Source organism: Gadus morhua, chromosome 15, assembly GCF_902167405.1.
Source record: "Gadus morhua chromosome 15, gadMor3.0, whole genome shotgun sequence".
NCBI lineage: Eukaryota > Metazoa > Chordata > Actinopteri > Gadiformes > Gadidae > Gadus > Gadus morhua.
Genome location: NC_044062.1, coordinates 4186803 through 4207512, shown reverse-complemented (window position 1 = coordinate 4207512; position 20710 = coordinate 4186803). Strand labels below are relative to the sequence as shown.

The 20710-nt window shown below is 47.3% G+C and overlaps 1 protein-coding gene across 1 annotated transcript; it reads right to left on the bottom strand.

The window, feature by feature from the left end:
• Nucleotides 1-32: 32 nt before the first annotated feature.
• On the bottom strand, nucleotides 33-20697 carry tarbp1 (TAR (HIV-1) RNA binding protein 1). The gene is made up of 29 exons (XM_030378509.1): nucleotides 19658-20697; nucleotides 19440-19537; nucleotides 19269-19338; nucleotides 18972-19126; nucleotides 18774-18826; nucleotides 18560-18657; nucleotides 18103-18238; nucleotides 17535-17631; nucleotides 17308-17397; nucleotides 17017-17152; nucleotides 16309-16569; nucleotides 15593-15690; nucleotides 15332-15490; nucleotides 14995-15218; nucleotides 14531-14768; nucleotides 13834-14022; nucleotides 13089-13279; nucleotides 9404-9475; nucleotides 9013-9133; nucleotides 8637-8747; nucleotides 7611-7760; nucleotides 7162-7248; nucleotides 6415-6626; nucleotides 5494-5575; nucleotides 5221-5392; nucleotides 3732-3917; nucleotides 2946-3070; nucleotides 2341-2477; nucleotides 33-639 (listed from the first exon to the last, which is right to left on the bottom strand). Exons 1-29 carry the CDS (start codon nucleotides 20619-20621, stop codon nucleotides 486-488), a joined length of 4866 nt encoding a protein of 1621 aa, XP_030234369.1. The 5' UTR covers nucleotides 20622-20697; the 3' UTR covers nucleotides 33-485.
• Between the last annotated feature and the right edge of the window lie 13 nt (nucleotides 20698-20710).

Here is a 20710-nt window from a genome sequence, read left to right as displayed (position 1 = left end):
ACTTACTAGAATCACACACCACACTCAAGATATGCATGTTATATATACGTTTATTGAAAAGTCACTGCATAACATGTCTCCCAATTAAATACAAGCATTTTCAAAAAAGCAGATGGATAAATTATAGACATATATATTCCATGCACAGTTATAGACTGTGCATGGAAATGTTTCCCTCACAAAAAAAAAGAGCCTTTGCTTTTAAGGAAAGTCACAGCAGAACCGATTATTTGAATACATTATCTTTATGAAGGCATACACAATGTCTGGGTAAAAACGGTCAAATGAAAACCATAATTAAAACCCTACTTTACAGCAGGAAATACTAGTGAGTTTGTAATACTTCAAAACGTTGTAGTCATTCAAAAGGCAAGGCATCAGTTAGCGATTGGTGGGAGATATAGTGTTTACCACCACTTAAAAGCCCGTGTTTCTGAGTTCTGCTACGGTCGGAGGCTGGTGGTTTCTGGGCGTCGCGGTCGCCGTCAGCGGGGCTGGAGATGCTGCCGCGTGTACTCCCAGACCAGCAGGGCGGCGCTCACGTGCACGTTGAGCGAGCGGATGACCCCCTGCTGGGGGATCTCCACGCACACGTCCAGCAGCTGCAGCAGGTTGGCTGGGATACCCTCCCGCTCATTGCTGTAGGAGGGAGGGGAGGGGGGGGGGGAGAGAGAGAGAGAGAGAGAGAGAGAGAGAGAGAGAGAGAGAGAGAGAGAGAGAGAGAGAGAGAGAGAGAGAGAGAGAGAGAGAGAGAAAAGAGAGAGAGAGAGAGAAAAGAGAGAGAAAAGAGAGTGAGAAAAGAAAGAGAGAGAGAGAGAGAAAAGAAAGAGGGGGGAGATAGAGAAGATAAATACAAAGGCAGACAGACAGACAGATAGACAGACTAAATATCATGAGATTGATGGGGGAAAACAATATGGAAGCTTACAGAGAAACCAACATGTCTGGTCTGTCCTAATGATCATAACTCCAAATGTCTGTTTCGTAGTGTCAGAGATAACGGGGGTGGGGGGGCACAAACGCCCAAATAAATTAAACTAAACTTAACACACATGCAAATGAGCTCAGTGACTCATTGAGCACAGCGCAGTCCCCAATATACTTGGTCATTGATGGCAATCATAAACAAATAATGAGGATTTCTCGCTAATTACAAGACGGACGGGGGGGGGGGAGTCCAGCAGGGTGAGAAAGCCCAATTTGTTCAGCTACATTTATCTAAAGCAATCACAGCCCTCTGATGAGAGATTACAAACAGGACCCGCTGTGCTGGGGAGTAGGGAGGCCTGCTCTGACACGACAGCCACTACTGTCCCACAAAGGCTGCCGGAGCCGGTCTCAAGCCCCGCTGACACTAGCCTGGTGTAGTGTGAAGGGGAAGGGTCGCTTCTCATTTCGTCTTACATCCAGAGGAACAGTCAAGCTTGGCTATTTCGGTAATTCAAGAGAGTACTGCCTCATACCCTGTTCGAAATACTGCGGGCAGCAACGTCAACTCTAATTTCCGCCAAGAAAGTCGAAGTAGGGTTCGATGATGTCTTCTTGTTACCTGTGTATTCATCCTTGAACGAGACACCTCCCCCCCCTCCTTGACCTGCACATTTAGGAAAAGATCTGTAATCCCTTCAGTGCTATGACGATAAGCCCGACGTTGGGCGGTAAATCAGCTCGCATCGCTCTCTGCGTATCTCGTATGGATTTCATTGTGCAATATGTTTCCTGCGCCGGGCTCCCGAGGGACAGCCAATTACAGGCCGGCGTGCCCCGACAGGCCTCGGCATGGCGGCAAGGGAGCAGGGTAGAGAATAGAGAAAAGAATCACGCTGGATCCCCCCCCAGGAAAACAACCGCTAAACTGTTGAGATGGCGCTAAACAGCCCTGGCAGAGCTCACACCTCCACCTGCCAGGCGCGACGAGGTCAACGGCACTGTTTAGCGCCCCACACCCCTGGCCGTCTCGCTGTGCCGTGTGGGACTTTGATGCTCTGCCTCTTACGCTAGGGCTCCTCTGAAAACGTAGCGTTGCGTCGCCTTGAGTGTTTGTCATTTGCCTTTATATGTGCCCCGATTTAATGACGTTCACAACATCATAGAAGAATTAATGTGCAAGTGATTATTAGTTCTGAGTGAAAGTGGCGAGTTTATGCGACAAGTGGCTGCCAAGAATCAAAGATCTGCTTTTTTCTTTTGGTTGGACAGAGCGTTTGGTATTTCTTAATGTTATGTCAAACGAAAGACGAATTTGATATTGATTTATTTTAGCAGCCTTTAACTCATGGAGAGAATTCCGGAGCACCCCTGTGTTTTTGAGGCCAACAGTGGTTTTTGGTAAACACATACCCGAGTAGCAGCAGGGTCTTCTCAGGGAACTGGTAGTCTTGAAGACTCTGGCTATTAGCAGTCTGTTCCACTCCCACAATGCAATAGCCTTCACTCTTCTTCAGCTGCAGGAAGTCAGTGAGCTCGACAGGTTTCACCTGGGGAAGAGGGACCCAGGTAACCATGTTATAGATATCCAAGTAACCATGTAGCAAACATGAAAGTACATAAAATAGTATGTCGCTAACATCTAAGTACCATGTACCAAGCAAAGTACTGTGTACCATACAACCAAGTACCATGTATCAAACATCAAAGAACAGTGTAGCAAACATCAAAGTATTGTGTGACAACACACGATGTGCCAAAGATTAAAGAACCAACTTGTAGGACAGAGGCCATCTTAGCTTCTCAGCCAATACTATAATTATTCCTCCCCCGTGATAAACAGCATGCAGAACTGGCTACCATGTCATTTCGGCGCGATGACATCTCAAAACACATTGCTCTGAAGGTTATGCAAGTGCCCCACATTACGAAAGTAGCACTTAAAGCTGGTCTTGGGAGTGCTTTCACTTCATCAACGACAGGTGAGCCGTGTGCGTAGCTAGCGTTGCGTCGCTCACCTCCAGCAGAGGCAGCCAGAGCTCGGAGGAGACGCTGAGCGATTGGAAGTGCTTGTCTTCGACGTGACGAAGGCTGTCCAGGACCAGGGCGCTGGCGCCGAAGATCTCACAGGTCCGACACAAACCTGAGACGTACAACGGACGTTAACCATGGTTCAGAGGTGTCTGTCGTTTCGTGGAGGGTTGGAGATGGTGTTGGGTTCAGGGAGTTCAACGTCTTTGGCATCGCATCAGTTAAATATACCAACAATTGAACGTCAGCCATGGCAGGGTGGATTAGCCTAGGATAGGCTGTAGCTGTACATGTGTACAAATATGAACAGGTAACACTTATCCGGGGATTTTACTGGGTGACATAATAATGAACATTGACAGACCCCGCCGTATTACTCAACGCAAATATTGGCTCTTTTTTTTTTTTTCTTCAAACAGGCTATCTCCACAACAAACACATGTAAATGGATTCAGCCATTTATGAATCGGCACTTGGGAGCACAATGGCCTCGGGGGCTGAGAACACGAGATAGGTCCGTGAATGAGGCCTGATAAGGAGAAGAACAGCCAAGGTCTGGCAACAGATGTATTGTGCCGCCTGACAAACGACCGCAATCCACGTTCTCCAAGTGCTTATCAGAAAACGGCACGAAGAGGGGAAGCACTCAATCCCCAAAGCCGTAACACATTTACGCGGGCATATTAATTTACACGTTCAAGTAGGTTCAGAATAGTAGATTTCACAAAATATATTTGAATTTGGGGGGTCACGTATCCTAACAGATCTCTGACCTCCGAGGTTGGTGGGCTTGTCGATGAGCGAGGCCACCACCACCAGCGCGCCGTGGGCCTTCCCCAGCCGTGCTGCCCTCTGCTGGGGAGCCAGCTGCAGCTCTGGCTCCTGCTCCTGGATGCCCAGCCGCCACGGGGTGATCTTCTTCTGCACCTCGGCCCAGCGCTCCTCCTTGTCCTGCTCGCCTGAGGTTGGGGGGGGGGGGGGGGGGGGGGGGACCGTTGAACCATGAGCCCCAACCATCTGTGATGATTTCTGTGTGTTTCTGTCTGATAATTAACAATTGTTCGCCGAAGGCGATTTGAATAGTCCTCAGGCTCCACCATTCACGGAGCCTGAGGTGAATAATTGTTTTAGTATATACTACACGTGAGCACTCCAAAAATCAACAAGATAACCATTTTTTGCCGGGGTTTATTTGTTTTATTAGTGGTTTGTTTGTTTTATTAGCGTGACGAGACGACCGTCACGCAATATCCCGAGTTTGAGATCTCAATCATGGGATATGCCCAATTTCCCGAGATAGCGAACCAATCAAATTGCGCCATTATAGGAGGTTCACGTGTAGCATATACTAACTCTGGATAGACAGACACAACAACAACAAGTTTCTCTTCCATGTTCGTGTCTTTGTAATTGGATGTGATTGGTTGCCAGAAAATGAACGGCAGTGACGACACCAGCGCCTTTCTGAAAGGTTCGTATATTTGAAACTAGAAGAGCTGGAAGCAGCCACGTGAAAAAAAGCTGGGGGCAGCGTTCTTTCTGTAGGAGGGGGCCGACAGCAAACATCACACCAATGCGGCAACAAACAGTGCATTGGGAGACTTAAACCTAAGTGTCGTGGGGTACGTGTTTATACGCGCCTCTCTAGGAAACGTGCGTACACATAGAGGGGCTTTAAGGACTCCGATGGGCCCATTTCATATTTGCAGATATATTTTCTGGTTTAAATCTCTGCAGCATGTGAAAACATTGTTTAGCAGACGTAAGATTGACTAGTTCATAGGAAGCTCTCAAATAGGTACATTTGCACTCCACCATCCAATTCACATTATAAAGATGACCTGGATTAGATGGCCCTGAATACTTTTGCTGGGGGTTATTCCACATAGAGGTAGTATAACCCCCTCAGTACAGTTTGTTGTATGGCTTTTCTACAAGTTTTCCTTTTTTCTTGTTTTATAAAAAATGCAGAACAGCTGGATACATATCTGTACATTATTTTAGATTTGATCATTTTCTTTTTGACCACTTTGTGTATTTTTCTAAGGCGAAATTTCTAAGGGCTCAGTTACAAAAACTGTTTTTCGGGAGAGACGTGCTGAACAAACACATCATGTTTTCAAACTCAAAAATAATCGTTTGAATAATCGAGATTTCAATATTGACCAAAGTATTCGTGACTATGATTCTTTCCATAGTGGAGCCGCCCTAGTGGTGGGGACAGGTGGTGGAGGGAGGGTGGCTGGTGGAGGGTGGGTGCACCTTTGTCCTGCTGGATCCAGTCCCCGGGCTGGAGCAGGCGGAGGTCCGGGGAGGGGTTCCTCAGAGGCAGGGCCGGGCTAGGGAAGAACACCGCCATCTTCTCACACTTCCACACTGGGATCCACTCGTCGTCCGACAGCTCCGACAGGCTGGGGAAAGTGTACAGTATGGTCTGTAGGACAGGAAGCAGAATTAAACGATTTTAGTGGACATCACCGACACAACCTCAGGGAGTACACATGCACCAGCGACAACTAGAACCAGCTGCCCCACCTCGACGCTGTAGTCTCTCGTGGGGTGGAAGGCGCCGAAGAAGAAGTGCTCCTGAATCCTGGTCCAGTTCTTGTTGGCGTTGCTGTTCCATAGCGACATAGTGCAGTGTATGGAGATATTAGTCGGTAAGTAGCAGATAAGGATCAAGGCATACTGCCACGCCGGGAGTCCAACACCCTGGCCTATTACCTCCCCCCCCCCCAAGCCCCAAACCCCCCAAATCTGGGATCCAGCAGTCCTGATATGTTATTGCAGAACTTCTGGGGGGTGCCAGGGCCGTAAACCACAAACTAAAAAGGGGCGGAGTTAGGCCTCTAGATATTCTACTGTAGAGAAACTCCCCGCCTGCAGCAACATGATCGGCCAGAAACAAACACGAAGCTGAATTGCCCGGTTACTAGGGCTGCACGATTAATCAAATTAAAAAAATAGAAATCCTTTAGAAATAGAACGCGACATGCTAATTGCAAAGGCTGTGATTACAAATATAAATATATTCTTTTTGATGACTGACTGGAGATCAGTAAGATTTATATTTAAAATTTTATTTCAATAAAAAATGATTTACTTTTCTTTTACAATTCAATAGTTAAATAAATATGTTAAATAGACAGTTGAACAGAAATTAATCAGCAAGCAGTTTACATGTTGACTGCTTCCAATGTTGTGTTGTTCATACTTATGAATGATTTATTGCCTTTTTAGTGATTAATACAGAACATAAGGAACATAATAATAAAAAAAAATCGCTGATTAAATCCCAATCCCAATATTGGTCAAAATAATCGCAATTCGTTTAATTCCCCAAATCGTTCAGCCCTACCGGTCACCCAGATTCTATCTTTTCCGCCGTCAGAATAACGGTAACGATAGAAGGTGAACGAGTGAGACTGGCGTGGCCCCAGGATGCCCGCCGCTCACCCAGTGCTCTGCATGGCCTCCGCCTGGCTCAGGCAGGCCTCCACCACGGCCGCCAGACCTCCCAGGCCGTCGCCCGCCCGCTCAGCCTCCGCCCGGGCCGCGGCCAGGCCCCACACCCTCTTGAGGGCCAGCAGGGCGTACAGACGCACGCTGAAGTTGTGGCTGAAGCACCACTGCAGGATGACGTCCAGGGCCCGGCGCCACTGTGGCCCCTGAAAGGGCGAGGAGAGCGAGAGACATTCAGATGGCAGGACGTGGTGTGTGTTTGAGGATTGATGAGGATATTGTGGAATAGAAACTAAAAGATTAAAATAATAAAAAACATGCAGTAGCACAAATAGGCTTAAATTATGAAACTATATCTGCCATCATATATATATATATAAATTAGTGCTGTCAGTTAAACGCGTTATTAACGGCGTTAACGCAAACCAATTCTAACAGCGTTAATTTTTTTATCGCGCGATTAACGCAATTCTTTTTTTGATCAGTTTTGATCAGTATATGCCAATGTTGTTATCAATAAAAAACCATTTGCACAAGGCAAGCCGATGCACTTCTCCATGTTGATAAGAGCATTAAAATGAGAAAAAATAGTGGGACAAAGGAATCAAGGAATATTTAGCATAGAAAAAAAATTAATCGTGAGTTAACTATGACATTAATGTGATTAATCGCGATTAAATATTTTAATCGCTTGACAGCACTAATATAAATATGTTTAAATAAATAAAACCCCAAAGTGACCTTATCCTCCAGTTTAGGTACGATGAGATCCAAGTGTACCACGACGGACAGGAAGGTGCAGATGCTGGTCTTGGTTTTCTCGTGATCCTGAACAGCAACAGAAACAATGTGCAGAAAATGTCCTTAAATCTCAGTGGAGTTGCATGATTTCCTTGACATTGAGTGACATCTTTTTAATGGAAAATTGGAATTGCTCCATTGTAAGACGCAGACGCCTATCACAGCAGGCAATTTGTTGGTTTCTGCTTTTGGTTTTGTCTTTTTTTCCTTTCTTTTTTCGATCTATATGTTGAACTGCAGATACACACAAAAACAGGAGGGAAACAACAAGTGCATACACTCCCTGTTTAATCCTCTGTGTCCAAATAAAAGGGAAATACATGAAAAAGATCTCAAGAGAGTTTTAAACAGACATCACAGGACAGGTCTGATGGATGAATGAGACCCACCATGCTGAAGCAGCCCCAGAAGCTCTCCATGTGCTCCGGGTACCGCTGCAGGATGACGATCATGGTCCACTCGATCAGGTACTTCACCGAGGCCTGGTTGCTGCAGAAGCCCGCCGCGAACACATCGCCCAGCAGAGAGGCCACGAACCCCTGCCAGACGACACACATATCGGACCTTCAAGGGCTGATTATGGCCCCGCGTTAACGCAATGAACAAGCAGACGCTTCAACGCAGTCGTGAACCTTTATGGTTCTGCGTCGGGTTTTAGTAGGCGGACCAATCACAGCCCTCGCTGCTGCGTCGCCTCGAAGGGAGGTTATAATTTGTGGGAGGCACCCGTCAGTCCCTTGCGGTTGACGCAAGGGGTCTGTAACCCCCTTGCGTTGCGTGAACGTGTGACCATAATCAGCCCTTTAGTCAGGTATACATGTCAAGTACATCGGGCTTGACTCAGGCTTTAATGTTGTCTAATGCAGCCGTTGTCTGATCATGTGTAGACAGGTAACTGCGTCAGGAGTACAACAGAAAGGGCTGTTTCAACTAAATAGCGTTGTTTTTCATAGCGCCAGCGTCTTTTCTGTTGTGCAGCTTCCTAGAGAAAAACCCTACACCCGAGACCTTGTCCAGAGCGCTCAGACTTTATTTGATGCCCCTCCCAGCGCCTAGTTGAAAACATCCAAACTTCTGAGAAAGGGGGCACTCGTCATCCTTGTAAACACAAAAATGGAGGAGAAACTCGTTCTCGTCGTGTCCCAACTCAGTTTGAGTTGGGACGCCAGCGCTTTACTGCTAACGATCAACCTTATGTTGAGACGGAAAGGCAGGAAAGCTTTGTTTCGGGGGCACGCACACACACACACACACACACACACACACACACACACACACACACACACACACACACACACACACACACACACACACACACACACACACACACACACACACACACACACACCAGCTTTGAGCTCATTGCTAAATAATGTATGCCAACGGGACTGCTGGGGCCAATCAGGGGAACTTACCTCTTGGAGATTAGGAAGCAGAAGCAGCAGGGTCTGCCACACTCGGTTCTTCACGCGGTGTTGCAGAGAGTTGCTATAGTAACGCGTCTTTGTCTTAGATATGTCTTTATCCTAGGGTGGGGGGGGGGGGGGGGGGGGGGTGAGTGGGGTTAGGAGGGAGTGAGGGGGTGTAGTTAGTTGTGTACTTTCAGCCGAGATATGACACAGATACGACATAAAAAACACTGCAAACATCAAAGTTAACATGGTGCTATGTTTGCAACTGTTGCTACATCGGTACAGCTATAATTAAAAGAGTCGAAGCGGGGTTTACTATGTACATTTGTAGCAGCAGCACTTCGAGTTTTAAAGGGTGTTTGTTTGAGCCCAACAGTACCTTTTGCAGAAGCCGTGTGACGAGCTCCTCCAGAAGCCGCCGGTGTTGCGGCCTGGAAGGATCCAGATGACTGAGGAGCGCTAGCACACACACACGGGGCGTTTGATCGTCCCGGTTATCCCTGAAGACACACACAGACACACGCACACTATTGTACTGCAATTTGTGTGACTAAAAGGGCCTCTAGTGGCACAGCCTGTATTCTCACCCTTTAAACAGAATGCTGTATTTCTTCGTAAAACATGATATCATGTTGGAACAGAACGATGCCGTTTGATCATTCAGGACACCCTTGTGTCTCTGTCTTTTGTTATCATTGTTGGATAGTTAATACGTCTATTTTATAGTCATGTTTGATGTTGAAAAATAGATGATGGATTCGACGGCTCACCCGTTAACCACTAGGTTCACGGTGCACTCCTCTCCCAGCTGCTCTACATAGGTCTGGACCTCCAGGATCAGCCTGCAGAACAAGAACAAAGCAAGAGAGTGAGGCAAAAGAGTTGGTTTGAGCCCGGGAAGGAGGCAGGACGCTGTGGACGCCACCGCAATTTGGCCTAGAAATAAAATCACCTTTTTTTTCCAACCGAACCTATTATCGGTAATCGATTTTTTTTGGAAAAATATGTTTTTTTTAAGTTTGGATTTTATTTGAAGAATAACCATGATTAACAAAAGGAAAAATAACTAGAACTGCAAGCAGTTATGCAGGGGTCCAAGAAGTGTGCATTTCGCCGGCACAACGCGACAAGAAATGGGCATTTCGCCGGCACAACGCGAAGCAAGTATTCAAAACGCTACCGTGAACAACATGTGGATATAAAGGTTTTGACTGTGGGAGCTTCGGTGTGGGAGTTATAGCCTAAAATTCGTTTTCAGAACATTCCATTGGCCAAATAGGAGATAGACAATGTCGTCGTTTTTTGGCGCCGCCCTGTGGCGACATTTTCCAAAGACAATTTTCCTTTGCCAAATAACTCCCGCCCACATTAATAATTCTTGGCCATATTTTCTATATAGACTCGGGTTTGCCCCTTGATGGTTTCCCTTAAGTTTGAAGAACATTCCTTTGGCCAATTAGAAGATATACAATTTCCTCGTTTATAGCGCCCCCTTAGGGCGTAATTTTCCGAATTTTTATTCGAACGTCGTTAAGGGTGGCGCTAACATGTGTGTAAAATTTGGACTCGATCCGATGTGTAATCTTGGTTTTTTTTGGATTTTGGATTTTCCACGTCTAATTTAGCTAATAAACAAATATTCAAAACTCTACCGTTTCGTCGTCGAAGGTCGGATCAAAAATGTAATGCAGGATTCCTTTTCGTGTACGTCTGAAGATGCCGTGTGCAAAGTTTGGTGTCGATTGGTCAAGAAATGTGGGAGGAGTAGCGAAAAAACAGTTTTGCGGTTTTCGCGATTTTGCGAAAAAAAATTCCAGACGCAAATGGGCGTGGCCTAGGCCAAAAGATGCAGCAGACTCCAGTGAATATGTGCGTACAAGTTTTTGACTGTGGGAGGTTCGGTGTGGGAGTTATAGCCCCAAACGCGTATTCCTTGGTATAGCGCCACCTAGTGACCGGCGTGTCTGGATTTTGTTATCTGAGTAGCGGTGCCGGACCTGAATCTAGTCATGCTATTGGCATGTCCGCACCATTTACGGTTTGGGCTGTGGGCCCACTTTTAGCGCGGGAAGTATAATAACTAGAACTGCAAGCAGTTATGCAGGGGTCCAAGAAGTGTGCATTTCGCCGGCACAACGCGAGAAGAAATGTGCATTTCGCCGGCACAACGCGAAGCAAGTATTCGAAACCATACCGTGAACAACATGTGGATATAAAGGTTTTGACTGTGGGAGCTTCGGTGTGGGAGTTATAGCCTAAAACGCGTTTTCAGAACATTCCATTGGCCAAATAGGAGATAGACAATGTCGTCGTTTTTTGGCGCCGCCCTGTTGGCGAAATTTTCCCAAGACAATTTTCCTTTGCCAAAAACTCCCGCCCACATTAATAATTCTTGGCCATATTTTCTATATAGATTCGGGTTTGCCCCTTGATGGTTTCCCTTGAGTTTGAAGAACATTCCTTTGGCCAATTAGAAGATATACAATTTCCTCGTTTATTGCGCCCCCTAATGGCGAAATATTCTGAATTCTTTATTGAACGCCATTAAGGGTAGCACCGACATGTGTCTAAAATTTGGACTTGATCCGATGTCTAATTTTGGTATTTTCTGAATTTTTGCGTATCGACGTAAAACGTCGCAAAACGCTACCGTTTCGTAGTCGAAGGTCGGATCAGAAAAGTATTTAGTTTTTCTTTCCGTGTGCGTCTGACGATGTCGTCTGCAAAGTTTGGTGTCGATTGGTCAAGAAATGTGGGCGGAGTAGGGAAAAAACAGTTTTGCGGTTTTCGCGATTTTGCGGAAAAAAATTATAGACGCAAATGGGCGTGGCCTATGCCAAAAGATGCATCAGACTCCAGTGAATCTGTGTGTTCAAGGTTTTGAATGTGGGAGGTTCGGTGTGGGAGTTATAGCCCCAAACGCGTTTTCCCTTGGTATAGCGCCACCTAGTGGCCGGTGTGTCTGGATTTGGTCGTCTGCGTACACATCACAGACCTGGATCTAGTCATGCAATTGGCGTGTCGGCACCATTTACGGTTTGGGGTGTGGTACCACTTCTAGCTGGGAATAATAATAAAAAGAAAAATCCTTACAAAAACAATAGGGATCCAACCTGTTGGCTTGGACCCCTAAAAATAAAAATCCTTACAAAAACAATAGGGATCCAACCTGTTGGCTTGGACCCCTAACTAGAACTGCAAGCAGTTATGCAGGGGTCCAAGAAGTGTGCATTTCGCCGGCACAACGCGACAAGAAATGTGCGTTTCGCCGGCACAACGCGAAGCAAGTATTGAAAACGCTACCGTGAACAACATGTGGATATAAAGGTTTTGACTGTGGGTGCTTCGGTGTGGGAGTTATAGCCTAAAACGCGTTTTCAGAACATTGGCCAAATAGGAGATAGACAATGTCGTCGTTTTTTGGCGCCGCCCTGTGGCGAAATTTTCCAAAGACAATTTTTCCTTTGCCAAATAACTCCCGCCCACATTAATAATTCTTGGCCATATTTTCTATATAGACTCGGGTTTGCCCCTTGATGGTTTCCCTTGAGTTTGAAGAACATTCCTTTGGCCAATTAGAAGATATACAATTTCCTCGTTTATAGCGCCCCCTTAGGGCGTAATTTTCCGATTTTTTATTCGAACGTCGTTAAGGGTGGCGCTAACATGTTTGTTAAATTTGGACTCGATCCGATGTGTAATTTTTGATTTTTTTGGATTTTTGATTTTCCACGTCTAATTTAGCTCATAAACCAATATTCAAAACGCTACCGTTTCGTCGTCGAAGGTCGGATCAAAAAAGTAATGCAGGAATTCTTTTCGTGTAGGTCTGAAGATGCCGTGTGCAAAGTTTTGTGTCAATTGGTCGAGAAATGTGGGAGGAGTAGCGAAAAAACATTTTTGCGGTTTTCGCGATTTAGCGAAAAATATTCATAGACGCAAATGGGCGTGGCCTAGGCCAAAAGATGCAGCAGACTCCAGTGCATCTGTGTGTACAAGTTTTTGGACTCTGGGAGGTTCGGTGTGGGAGTTATAGCCCCAAACGCGTATTCCTTGGTATAGCGCCACCTAGTGGCCGGCATTTCTGGATTTTGTCGTCTGCATAGTCTTCACGTACCTGGATCTAGTCATGTAATTGGCGTGTGTGCACCATTTACGGTTTGGGCTGTAGTACCACTTTCTTGGTAGGAAGTATAAAAATCCTTACAAAAACAATAGGGATCCAACCTGTTGGCTTGGACCCCTAAATAACACACATCTGCCACTCTGCTGCGTGCCTCAATTTAATATCTTGGAATAAATGTGTTGTGATGCTGCTTTAGGTTGCCACATACTTTAAGCAAACTCTACACACTCACTTTTTTCAGTGCACGCTGCCATGTTGATAATTAACCTTTTCTTTTTTTAAATAAATAAAATAAATCGACTATTCGCCCAGCTCTACCGGAGCCCCACCTCACGTCCCTCCTGTACACCGGCCCGTAGACGCAGGCCTCCGTCAGCACGTGGACGTAGCGCAGAGCGCTGGCGATGGCTGCCTCGTCGCCATGGCGACCGGCAGGAAGCCAGCAGTGGCAGCACTGCTCGATCAGCACGTTGATCACCCCCGTCTTGGCCTGGGACAGCACCATCATCTCGGCCGAGATCTGTACCAGAAGACGCAGTTGGGAAAACGACAGTCGCAATGACAACACAGTCCGAAATAACACTAACATTTGCCCCATTTTTGACCTTTTTCATCATTCACCCTCTGGCTGGTTAAAAGGGATCCTATTTTAACATGTGTGAGGTTGACAAGCCGTTACAAGTCCTTTAGCATTCCACCCCATAATGACCTCACACATTAGGAGCGTTCATCATGATTAACGATGGACAGATCAACAGATCAGCACACCCATAGGCTGATCTGAAGCCAGCGGGAGTGTAAAGGGCTGATTATGGCCCCACGTTCACGCAGTGCAAGGCCCCGGCTGCGGACGCTTCGACTCAGTCGTGAACCTTTATGGTTCTGCGTCGGGTTTTACTAAGCGGACCAACCGCAGACCTCGCTGATGCGTCGCCTCGACGGAAGGTAACAAATTTTCACGTCGGGCCCTTGAGGTGGACGCAAGGAGGGTCCGCAAGGACGTAAGGGGTCCGTCCCCCCCTTGCGTTGCGTGAACGTGGGACCGTAATCAGCCCTTTAGGGAAGGGGAGTCACCTGTTTGAGGACGGAGATGAGCTTTGGCGCCTGGTCCTCCTCCAGCTCCAGGATGCTGCGGTGGAAGGCAGCCCCAACAAAGCCCCTCAGGGCAGGCCAGAATTCCTGGGGGTTGCGGGTCAACCCCTGGACCAGCTCCCAGCCCAGAGTCACGGCGTGAACGCACAGATCCTCGTCGCACAATGCCACCTGTGGGGGGAACACATCCGTGGAAAATTCCCACATTAACAAACAATTATAAACAAAAGGAGAAATGGAATGTTAGTTATTGTGTAGTAATGCTTTTCTGGTCATTGTTGGGTATTTAATCATGGAATGATTTGTCGTTATGTGAAGATTTTGTTGTGTTTGAAAGAGCAACAGCGTTTCTCATGAGAGATGTGGCCAAACAATAGGTTTAAAAAAATAGGCTTCAGTATATTTACATTGATTCAGGACTTTCAGTACCATAACTCTCTGGAGTCTCTCTGAAAGAGTATTGGCAACGATGCATTCTGATGCAAGCCCTGAACATGTTTTTATGATCATGGAATTATGTACATTTCAGCAATTTACTTACATTTCTTACAGCTATCAACATGACCCCTTCCTTGTCGTTCAAAAAATCCCCGGAAAGAACACCCACGCCAAAGTACTAGAAAGCACTTCAACTCCACTCTGAAGTCTTTGTGCGCGACCGAACTACACAGACGCTCACCTGGGCCAGTGCGGTACTCATGAACGCCAGCACCGGAAGAACCAGGCCGCTGGGTAACAGAGTCAGGGCGTCCACGCTGCGCTTCAGGGCGGCCCGTAGCGTCTGATCAGAGAGGGCGGTGGTCTGGCCCGGGCCCGCTTGCCTGCTGAGGAAGCCCAGGCACACCCACTGGTCCCGGACGAAGTGGGCGGCCGTACGGCCCCAGTCCTGGAGCACGGGGGCCTGCGCGCCCGCGTCACTGAGACAGACGATGGCTGGGTTATACACGCTGTCACCCTGAGACCAACCACGACGGCCAGACTGGCCCACATTAGAAATAAGGATTTATAAAGGCCTGCAATGCTTCAATCATTACATCAATACCACACTGCTTAGGTGGAGGGATGTGAATTAAAGGAACACAATCGCTGTAAACTGTGTGATGATTATCTTCATCATTATTATTATGATGATAACTTCCTCACCTCTGACCGGACGTGGGTTTGAGCAGGGTCTGGTTGATGTTTCCCAAGTGGAGCGGGCCCTGGGAATCACTCGACGCGGGGCTGTAGAAGTAGCTCTGTAGAGACACCAGCACGGACGTTGTCTCCGGTCTCCGGTCAGCGGCTTGCCGCTCCAAGAGGTCGCAGGCCGCAGCCAGCGACGCCATGGCAACCGCCTGGGCGACCTGGCTGGCCACGGAAGGAACCTGGTGGGGAAAGAAAAAAAAAGCCTAGTGCCTCATCTTATCAACACAGCCCGGGACTAAAAAAACAACAGCTGTGTTGTTTCGACGCGCGCGGTGAACAGCGAGCTCGGCACCTGTTGCGTGGTGTTCGTGAGCACGTCGAGGCTGACTTGGATGAGCTTGGGGAAGTAGGTCCGTTGCATGCTGCTGCTGTACTGCGGCGAGGCGCCGTACAACAGCACCAGCTGTCTCAGGACGCACAGATACAGCTCGGCCCGGCCCACGTCCGAAAGCTGTCGAACGGCAAGGGAGAGGCGTCAGTGTGCGTCTGTGGGGACTCCATGTTTATAGTTTCAACATGGCGTGGCTGTGATGAGAAGAAATGGACACTTAACCTCCTGCAGCTCACTACAGAGACGTCTCAGTATGAACTCTTGGACCGAGTCGACCACTTTCAGAACCAGCTTCTTCATAGTTAACAATGGCGTATCTTCTGCAGAAGAGAAAGAACATATAAAAAATTAAAGCCCTGAATTGAGCCCATAAATATATTTATTGTAATTTTTTTGGGGGTCATTTTGTACAACGACTTCTCCTTTAACTTGTTATTAGCATTTAGCAGTAAGGCGTTAGGGTAGGGCTGGATTTTTATTTGTATTTATTTTTTTAATGTTTTATAGAAAGGGCAGAACAGCTGGATACATATCTGCATATTATTTTGGATTGTCACATTTTCTTTTTGACCATTTTGGGTATTTATTCAAGGCGAAACCTCAAAGTTCTCAGTTACAACGTTTTTTTGGGAGAGACATGCTGAATAAATACAACATGTTTCAAACTCAAAAATAATGGTTTGAATAATCGTGATTTCAATATTGACCAAAATAATCGTGATTATGATTTTTCCCATAATCGAGCAGCCCTACGTTAGAGTGCTTCTTCTCCTGGGTCACATCCCCTTCATAACCATCCATCATGAGGTTTGTTTCCCTCCTTATACCCCATCAGACTGCCTTCTGGACCGCCCACGCTGCAGTCACACTGAACGCAGCCATAACACCCCAGCAGCAGGTTCCTCCAGTGTGAGGTCACGGGCGTCATGGTTACCAACCTGGCAGCTTCCTGTCATCGGGAAGCCCTGGCGCTTCTCCCAGATGGAAGAGCCGCAGCACGAGCTGCAGGCACTTGTCGGTCTTGCGCAGAGGCAGGTAGGCGTTGGTGCTCAGCCTGCCCAGGGTGTCCACTAGGGGGCCTAGGAGCTCCTCCACCAGCACTCCTCCTCCCCCTCGCTCCTCTTCCATATCCACACACAGGAGCACCGCCCTGGCCAGCTTATCCGCCTCTTTGGGGTCCGGAAGACGCTCACTATGACCTGAGGAAAGGGACGTGGGGAGAGAGTGACTGAGTGAGGGAGTGGGTAAGTGTGTGAGTGGGTAAGTGTGTGAGTGGGTAAGTGTGTGAGTGGGTAAGTGTGTGAGTGCGTGAGTGAGTGAGTGAGTGAGTGAGTGAGTGAGTGAGTGAGTGAGTGAGTGAGTGAGTGCAGTGAGTGCAGTGAGTGAGTGAGTGAGTGAGTGAGTGAGTGAAGTGAGTGCAGTGAGTGAGTGAGTGAGTGAGTGAGTGAGTGAGTGAGTGAGTGAGTGAGTGAGTGAGTGAGTGAGTGAGTGAGTGAGTGCAGTGAGTGCAGTGAGTGAGTGAGTGCAGTGAGTGAGTGAGTAAGTGCAGTGAGTGAGTGAGTGCAGTGAGTGCAGTGAGTGCAGTGAGCTTCTAAATCTGTCTTTTTTTTTCATGGATTGTGTTGGAGTCGCATCACCCCTCCTACCTGTGCTTGCTGGGACTTGGAGGAAGGAGTGGATTTCAGACTGGACATGTGCTTTAATGGATCCTTTATTTGGCAACGCGCTGTGTTCAACACGGGGCTTAAAGTTGCCCTCATTGTCTGACAGCCAGGCAGCCACCTGTGGTTTGGGATGGGACAGAAAGTCCACGGTAAGAAAGCAATTACTTGCATGCAGTTTAAAGGAGACTTGGGAAAATTGTTGTCTTTAACTGAATCGTATATATATTGAGACACACACACACACACACACACACACACACACACACACACTACCTGTTTCCAAAGAGGTGTCCCTCTACACAGTGACTCATCTGCATGGAAATGCGTCAAAAAACCGAAGACCTCATCAAGAGTGACAGCATCCTTTCAAAAGAAAAACAAACAAAAAATACAACAATTCAATGGAAAAGCATACAATTCTGTTTCAAAACGGTTCAGTATTTTGAGTTTTCACAAAAGAGACATTGACTGAAATCAACCTAGCACATAGGTTGTCTTACCACTTGCATGAGACAGAGGGCGCTGTTCAGGAGGTAGCACTGGGACGCTCCCCTCAGCAGGACTGGATGAGTAACCATGGTGACCCGCAGCACCTCCCTGTAGCGTACCACAGGAACAATATCAACCCACTGCCCCCACTGCAAGACACCACCAAGGATATGGTTAGCCATATGAGCTACGTTAGCACAGGGACTAGATTAGAATAGGAGCTAGGTTAGCATCTAGGTTAGAATAGGGGCTAGGGTAGCAAAGAGACTGTTCATTATTGTGTAAACAAAAGCTTGCTCAAGTGTTTCACCACTAGGGATTCTGGCTCCTTAGGCCCAATCCCATTTCTACCCCTTACCCCTTCCCCTTACACCTTCAAAACAAGGGGGAGGGGTAAGGGGAAGGGGTAGAAATGGGATTGGGCCTAAGGAGCCAGAATCCCTAGTGGTGAGTACCTGTGTCATTCGGTACTTACTCCAAAGTGGATTAAAAGGCGTCTAATAAACCACCTGTAATAATTAAATTCAACCCTAATTAGAAAGCGGCCCCTCTGTGCTCGGGATGCGGTGCTGAGACTACCTGATGGCCTGCAGGCCCTGGCCGTCCAGCAGCGGGCTGCGAGGGAGGCAGGACAGGGCCTGGGAGAGGAAGAGGACGGGCACGGCGCACCAGTGACGAGAGCCCAGCCGCTGGATCAGCAGTAGCAGCAGCGCGCCTGGAGCAGGGGGAAGGCGGGGGGCCGACACATGGGTTCAAGGCGCTTCAAGGCCTTTGATCCTAGATCAGGGTATACTGCACCGGGCAAACATATGGTGGTGTGCTGCCGAAGCTAATCTGAGAAGAATTATTAATTAGGCACTAAACCCGAATGCATTTAAAAGAAAAAACAACTAAAGAATAACTTATTATTATGCAATTTTTCAATGATTGTAATAATAAATAAGGCTGTCACATCGGGATAGAAATCATACTTTGTGATTAACATGAAGAACAATAGCAGTGTACTGTCCAAACGTAAACAAGCATAGCTCTCCACCTCTTTCCTCTGACGGAAGGCTGCTGAAGAACGACGTCAGAAAGGCTGTGAGTTTGACGCCAAGCTCAGGACAATCCCCTATGCTCTGCCCCATGGCCCTGGACGTCACGAAACAAAAAGACACTCAAACCGGACCCAGTGTGGTGGCTTCCACTTTAAAGTAAAAGGTTATTCCACATACATCACATACTATTTTTGACATCAATGTACTCACCTGTGGAAGAGTGAACTTTCAGACAACACATCCATGAAGGGGCCGACTATAAACTGGAAAGAGAAACGAGTCGTAACACTTAATTATCATCATAATTCCCTGATGACACACAAATATGAACGTTTCGGTATACAACAAATATGAATGGAAACATCAGCTTGAAACCCCCGATGGATGACGGAACGGGTTGACCGGCACCTGGGAGAAGGCGGAGGCGAAGGCAGGCTGTCGGAGAGCCTGGAGGTCCAGCAGGTGGTACACGCCCTCCCTCATCAGGGACTTATTCTCGCTGTCGAACATGCGCTGGTACACGCACAGCAGCCAGGAGGGATGACAGCAGGCCCCGCCCGACGCTGCAAGACCCATCGATTGAAGGAGCCGATGATACACACATCCCTCCCCCAAACTTGCATTTCTTATGAAAAACTGTGTTTAATTAATTAAATATTATTTTTATTTTGACAAATATGTTTGAGTGCGAATTGACCGACTGACCTTGCGTATCGGTGGCGGTTGTCTGGATCAACACGTCGATTCTGTTGAGCACTGGCCGCACGACATGGATCTGTAATAGCAGTTTTATAAATTAGTAACACAGCCTCTGCACAAAACTATAACTGCTGTGGATGAATAAATAAAAACAATGTTTTAGGCTCCACCACTCGCCTGGTTTTCCTCCAGGGTCTCCATCACGAGTGCATAGTCCTCCCAGAACTCTCTGAGCAACTGGCTGTCTTTCGGGGACCATCTGAACAACAGCTCGTCTAGTTTCATGGTAAAAGGAGATAAGGTGAACTTCAAAAGACACCCGTGGAAAAATAACGTTGTGACATGTTACCAAACGAATATTGTTCAAGAAAAGAGTAAAAAGTAAAATAAGTTACCTTCTTTTGAAGGACAGGTCGGACACTCAGCTCCCTGTTCTTCCGAAAAGGCCACACATCTTTTCAGCAGATACAACGATCGCTTACGACACACCATGTCCTTATGTGTCAGCCCTGCCTGGACGATCATCCAAAACTGACGCTCCAATCGTGCGTCAGGTCGACTGGTGCTGATGCTGAGGTCCTGACACTGCGCTTGCAGGTCAGTAGGAGGTAACAGGTGATCTGACAGCACCGTCAAACACAACAGGGTGCGCTCTGTCACCGCAGCAGTGTCGTCGCTCCGGTGCCAGGTGAACAGCTCGTCCAATGTGAACTGAAGTACACTACTTAACCTTTCCCCGGGCTTGCAGGAGTTCAAGAGGGTCAGGAGCAGTCTTACCGTGACTTTTGAGACAACAGCCTCGGAAAACGTGCGGATGCAGTGTAAAGCGGACGACAGTGTAGTTTGAGTGAGCTGTTTATCCAAGGTAATAGATGGTAAAAGAACAGCGATTACTTCTATTGCAACTTCCACGTTAAGGAGTTTCCCCTCGGCGTCGTCTTCTTGCAGTGCTGGCAGGACAGTGTCGGCCAGTCGCCCCACTACATCATCACCACAGTGAGGGATGCAAACGCCTAGGAGTCTGCACGCTGCAGCGGTACTCTGTCTGGGTCGAGAGTCTTGAAATCCAACGTTTTTATCAGTGACATTTTCTTTTGATATCTTTAAGAGGAAGGGGACGCACTGATCCCAAATAATTGATTCAATCTTTGTGACGATCTGTTGTTTTTCCGCACTTTCAAACACAACCTTGTGATCAGATGTGCCGGCTAAATGCTGTCCGATTCCTTCAATGAATGCTGTCAGTGCCTCTACCCTTTCCTTCTCTGGCCACGATTCCTTCGGCCAGGACAAACTATCAAATAAAATGTCATAATTGGGTGCACTGGTTAAAAGAGCGTTTATCAAAACAGAGGACATTGTAATGTAAACGGCGTCGGTTCGGTCTCTCGCAGTGCCATGCGTGTGCGGTGTAAACTTGGGAGTTGCCGGCGGATCGTAAACTTCCT

What these genes read in the sequence shown, in the direction of transcription:
- tarbp1 (XM_030378509.1), bottom strand. Translation starts at nt 20,621, where the DNA reads ATGTCCTCTGTTTTGATAAACGCTCTTTTAACCAGTGCACCCAATTAT. An exon ending in GTGTACAGGAGGGACGTGAG is followed by an intron (nt 9,476 to 13,088) that starts GTGGGGCTCCGG and finishes CTTGTTCTGCAG; the next exon opens with GCTGATCCTGGAGGTCCAGA. An exon ending in GTGAACCTAGTGGTTAACGG is followed by an intron (nt 9,134 to 9,403) that starts GTGAGCCGTCGA and finishes GTGTGTCTTCAG; the next exon opens with GGATAACCGGGACGATCAAA.